The 6,118-nt window shown below is 43.2% G+C and overlaps 1 protein-coding gene across 4 annotated transcripts in view; it reads right to left on the minus strand.

The window, feature by feature from the left end:
* KICS2 (KICSTOR subunit 2) overlaps positions 1-6,118 on the minus strand; it is a 27,678-nt gene that overhangs the window by 1,939 nt on the left and 19,621 nt on the right. For 3 of the 4 annotated variants that reach the window (XM_055085176.1, XM_028490345.2, XM_024123065.2), the window contains exon 3: positions 1,375-2,186. In XM_055085176.1, coding sequence (XP_054941151.1) covers positions 1,375-2,186 — 812 coding nt within the window. Of the gene's footprint in view, positions 1-6; positions 2,187-6,118 lie in introns of those variants that run through there. The other variant, XM_055085177.1, reaches the window with a different exon arrangement.

Consider the following 6,118-nt stretch of genomic DNA (forward strand, 5'->3'; position numbering starts at 1 on the left):
GCGGGCCTCTCACTGTTGTGGCCTCTCCCGTTGCGGAGCACAGGCTCCGGACGCACAGGCTCAGCGGCCATGGCTCACGGGCCTAGCCGCTCCACGGCACATGGGATCCTCCCGGACCGGGGCACGAACCCGCGTCCCCTGCATCCGCAGGCGGACTCTCAACCACTGCGCCACCAGGGAAGCCCCTGTGGCTTATTTTTATTCTGAATCAATAACCTAGAAGTGAATGTCTCCACAGCCCATTATGGCTTTACTGACCCATCTCCTTCCCCATGAACACCTACTGAAGGAAAGTGTTAAGGAGGCATGTGTTAAGATGTATCACTGCTTCTAAAAATAATGTGGAGGAGACAGGCATGAAACCCAAGTTCAGATGTGCTTAACTGCGGGGTTGATGACTCAACTACGAAGAGGTCTTTTAATGCACAATTGATTTTTAGCAAGTAAAAGGTATCAAGACCTCCATTTTGATTTTATAAAAGTAGGCTAAGTTGTGTAAAAGTGGCTGAAAAACCAAGACTGCCTGTTTTTTCAGCCTAAAAATAACCAGGGAATAGAGCCAAGCATGAACATACATTTCAGCAGAAAGGTGATAGAGAGCCAAGCAGATTATACTCTGAAGAAGGAAGAAACCCCACTTAATGGATTACACTAACTTTAAAACAGAGTGAAAAATTGAAACTTTATAAGGGGAAAAGTAAACGCAGCTAGGTGTGTAGATCACCTCCAAAGAAACCACTGCTATTAAAGTTGCCATGAGTATCTTCGGAATTGTTAAAAAACAAATGCTAGGCTACCACTCTGATTCACCTTCAATTTCACAAACTGTATAGAAATTTCTCACCAAGACCCTAATTCTGGCATCAAAAATATTAATTTGTTGATCACAAAACTTAAAGTTTCATGTTAATTTGCTAATTTATGAGCTAGAAAACAGTCCTTGATTCTAAAAAAGCTGTTTAATATCGTATCCCAATTACTCATCCAGAAAGAGGCGGAAAGGAGAGGGCATTTGAAATTGCACTGGAACACAACGTTTAGAATAGTATAAAACATCTGGAAAGAAAAATCAAAGGCCAATAAATATTAATCTACATGAAATACAGGAAAAAAGGAGAAAATGCCGAAAAGTACCTTGCTGTACCACAGAGACCAGCAGCCATGATCACCTAGCTTACTCTTTGGATATGTAACTAAGCAGGCCTTAATTGCTTATAAAGGGTGCAACACAATTAGGGAGGATATGTCTTTAATTTAGATCTGAAAGAAGCACAGGTGGATGGAAACTCTAATCACAGACCACTGTAGATCGTTAGAGCAATTAAGAACACAATTTCCAGTCTTGAAAACCTTTCACACAAATCACCTGCTAACCTTTGGATCCAGGTTTCAGACTTGCAAAAACCTTGGGGTTCTTAAGGGCAAGTGAGATCTCACTAAGGAAGGAAATAAAGTGGGAGTCTCTTTCAGATTTCTTTGACTCGAAAATGACAACAATGGTAAAGTGGGGTTCTGGGCGGGTAAGGAAGTAGGTGCTCTGAACTTTGTCATCATAGAAGTGGACCACTTTCTCCAAGCTGTTCAGGTCGGACGTGCGGTCTGTCATGATCATGATGACATTGGGCCAGTGCAGGACAGGCCTGTCACTGGGCAGAGATACCACGGCTGGATACTGATCCACGCCCTTTGGGGCCTCTCTGTAGGAATGGGGGTGGTGGTAGCCATGACCCTGAAAGCTCTCGGAACCCTGGTTGTCAAAGATTAAGGACACGTTGGCAGCGTCGTATTTCCTGATGAAGCTGGAAATCTTTCCATAGAGGTCTGGGTTGGCTTTTGCAGTCAGCGTTTTCATTTCTGAAGCAGTCGTTTGTCGGCTCAGTGCCTCGTGAAAGTAGAAGCTAAATTTGGCAAGAAGCATGTTTTTGAGTTTCAGCAGCCAAAGGAAAAGGTGTGGGGGCTGAATGGCCTTCTGGGACTGCCCTCCAAACAGATGTTTCTTGGTCTCCCGTTGCTTTTCAAAGATCTGGCCCCAAGTCTGCAGCTTGGTGTGAGCGCTGTGTAAGTTAACCAGAGACGGGAGGAACTTCCACTCGGAGACCTGAGCCTGGGCCTTCAGGAGATGACTCAGTACGTCGACCTCCAGCTGGAAACTGCTTTCCAGAGGACTGAGGATGGGGTGGTGAAATCTAAAGGGGGAAGGGGAATTAAAAGAAATGAGTGGAAATGCGACCCCACAGTGACACTTTCTATCCTCAAAAAAACACAAACAGTGTGGTCAGACTAATACTATGTTTGGGGGCGGGGGAAGGAAAGATGGAAAGATTCCATGTTGATTTATTTAAAAGGTCATTCTGATATAACTTCGCCATCTCAGAATTATGTCAGCACCATAGTCTCCTGTGGAAATAGCCTGATGTTAAAAAAAAAAAAAAATGAGAATAGCCACTACCTTCTGTTCAAATACAGAGAAACTGAATTAGCTGTAAGTCTTTCTTGGGGGTTTTTGTTTTGTTTTGTTTGTTTGTTTTTGGCCACACCTCACAGCTCGTGGGATCTTAGTTCCCTGACCAGTGTTCAAACCCGGGCCCACGGCAGTGAAAGCACTGAGTCTTAGCCACTGGACCACCAGAGAATCCCCACTATAAGTCTTTCTTAACTTATTTTATTTATTCTGGGAATTGTATGACAAAACAAGGCAACCTATTTTCAGGGTGTGGTCCTAAAGAGGCAAAGAAAAGGTCACTAAAACATCGCTTAAATGTGTACATAACACATATCAACTTATTTAATGTTCACAGTAACTCCAAAAGGTATTATGAAACCTATTTTGCAGATGAGAGTAGAGACTATAAACCAACTGAAACAGTATACAATCCATAATTGTTTATTAAAGGAATAGGGCTTCCCTGGTGGTACAGTAGTTAAGAATCCACCTGCCAATGCAGGGGACACAGGTTCGAGCCCTGTTCCAGGAAGATTCCACATGCCGCGGAGCAACTAAGCCCGTGCACCACAACTACTGAGCCTGCGCTCTAAAGCCCAAGAGCCAGAACTACTGAGCCTGTGTGCCACAACTACCGAAGCCCATGTGCTTATAGCCCATGCTCCACAACAAGAGAAGCCACCACAGAGAGAAGCCCACACCCTGCAACAAAGAGTAGCCCCAGCTCGCCACAACTAAAGAAAGCCCGCACGCAGCAACAAAACAGCCAAAAAATAAAAAAAATAAAAAAATTTTTTAAAAAAAGGAATAGAACATTTATCAGAAAGCCCTTACTCACTCCTAGTTCTCAAATTCCCTTCATATTTAATCACAGTTAAAAACAAAATCGTAGCTAAATTTTAAAAATCTTATACTTCAACCACTTTCCATTTATCTCAGGATAAAATGTAAAATCCTTAAAAAGGCTTACGAGGCCTCGAATAACCTGGTCCCTCCTCAGCTTGAGCCACATTCCCATTCTTCTCCCTTTCTCCATACATTAAGTAACTAGAAATGCGATGGTATCCCAGAGAAGGTTAAGGTAATAGCACGATTTCATTTCTATTTGTTCTAGACAAAATGTTTTTTAAAAATTTTGACCATGATCTACAGTAAGAAATACACTTTGTATTGTGATGAAGTGCATACACCGATAAATAAAAGGTTTTAAAATTTCACATTTACCCTTACTATGTACAATGTACTCTTGATATTTAATAATATATATATTTTAATTAGATTACTACTCACTAACTTAATGTTATGACTCATGGACTGCTACCTGCTGTTTGTAAAACATTTTTTACTTCACTTGTCTAGTAAATTGAGGGGAAAGGGGACAGGCTGTGGGAAGGTCCTCTCTCCCAGGCAGAGGGGAAAACGGGCACGTGCAAAGACCCTGAGGCCAGTGAGAGCCTGAGCCTTTTCCATCAACACTTCTTTCTGCTACTTCAGGTCTCCTCTTCAGAGTCACTTCCTTCAAAATGTCTTCTTTGTCCACCCCCAGACTAGGTCAGGCCCTCAAATTATATCCTCTAGTTTCTTAATACCTGTCTTTCCCTTTGTAGCTTAATCGTATAACTTATCAGACAAACTGGGACATAGGGTCACCCTTGCTTTGAGCTCCTTCTGAGGGGAAGTAAAAGCTGCGTTCTTTCTTCACTCCTTCATCTCTCAAACACGCAGCACGTAGTAGAAACTCGGTAAATGTGGTAACTATGTTAAGATTTGAATCCTAGTTTCTGCCTCATTGACTCTGTTGTTTATAACCTAAATGAAGTTCTGTAACAATGAGATGGAATGGTTATCACTTCTCAGCCTTTTGGCTAATATCAAGTGTGGCAAAGGACTGGATGAGGCGAGTCCTTTCTGTATGTATGGACCACTTAGAACTTTCTTGCTCATCTTTTTCTTCTGAGAAATGCCCAGGGAGTTTCAGTGTCTGCCTGGCCTGAGGCACCTCCTTCTCAAAGAGCCTACATGAAGCCCTTATACTCTTCCTCAAGTTCCGAAGCATCTGCAGAGGTTTCAGGAATTATCTTAGCAAGTGACCCCATTTTGAAGGTGTGGGCAAGATCTAGCATACCCCAAGCATATTGTATGCCCCAGGCACCATGGGAGATGATTTACAGGCCTGAGCCCATGTAATTTAATTGCTTCACTGTCAATGAGACAGAAGATTCTTACACATCTGTTTTGGCCCTGGTTGAAGAGGAAAATCCTGGTTATCAATTAAACAATTAGGAAAAAAAAATCATCACAAGTATATCTAGAGTTTTAAAAAATCTATTAAACAAATGGGATTATGATTAAGAGAGCCCAAACTAGGTTGGATATTATATGATAGAATGATTATCATGTGATAAATAGGATGTAGCTATTCACATAACAATAAACATTGTTTTTTTTCTGTTACTGGTATTTTACAATCAACATCCTTCAAGATATGGAAGCTAAAACATGGGTGGGAGGTGTAGTCTAATAATACACTCAAAGAATCAGAAACATAAACCAGATCTCAAATCCTCTAGCTCATGTACTCAATTAATTAACTAATTTGGACTCTTCAAACATTACATGCTTTGAAGTAAACGTTAAGAAAGCCTAACACGGGACCTCCCTGGTGGCACAGTGGTTGGGGGTCCGCCTGCCAATGCGGGGGACATGGGTTCAAGCCCTGGTCTGGGAGGATCCCACGTGCTGCGGAGCGGCTGAGCCCGTGCACCACAGCTAATGAGCCTGCGCCCTGGAGCCCGGGAGCCACAACTACTGAGGCCCCTGCGCCTGGAGCCCCTGTTCCGCGGTGGGGGGAGGCGCCGCAATGGGAGGCCCGTGCACTGCAGCGAGGAGTGGCGCCCCGCTCGCCACAGCTGGAGAGGGCCCGCGCAGTGGCAAGGACCCAGCACAGCCAAAAATAAATAAATTTGTAAAAAAAGAAAAAAAAAAAGCCTCACTCACACACACACTATAGCATGTCTCAGAATCTTTGCATTCTGAGAAATGCTCCTACCACCTTAGCCTTTAGGCAACTTGACACTTAATGAGCCTTAAGTATCACGAGATTCTACAATCATGGATATCACGAAAATCTGCCAAGGAGCTATGAACACAGTAAGACTGTTAATAAGAGGAAAATGGTTTCAATCTACCACAAACCTCGAAGTGATTTTTCTGCTTCCAGCTGGAAATCATCATTTATATCCAATGTTCTCCTTGAAAGAATATGAACTCTCTTCTCTGTACAAACCTTTAGAAAGAATTCTGCACAAGCTCTTCCGTATACATATACGGAAAAGTGTTTAAATGTTCAACATTTATTAGGATCAATGTGAATGCCGAAGCTACTTTTCATCTGTAAGAAGAGCTGAAAATTCATGCTAATGTTATTCTGCCAAGACTCTGAGATTAGCATTATGTTGTATCATTTTCCCATTCCCACTCTGTGCCTCATACCTATTCACATCTCACACCATAGTGGGGTCTGTTAAATTGTTGTAATCCAGGGCTTCCCTGGTGGCGCAGTGGTTGAGAGTCCGCCTGCTGATGCAGGGGACACGGGTTCGTGCCCTGGCCCGGGAGGATCCCACATGCCGCGGAGCGGCTGGGCCCGTGAGCCATGGCCGCTGAGCCTGCGCA

Source organism: Physeter macrocephalus, chromosome 6 (genome assembly GCF_002837175.3).
Source record: "Physeter macrocephalus isolate SW-GA chromosome 6, ASM283717v5, whole genome shotgun sequence".
In the NCBI taxonomy this organism is placed as follows: domain Eukaryota; kingdom Metazoa; phylum Chordata; class Mammalia; order Artiodactyla; family Physeteridae; genus Physeter; species Physeter macrocephalus.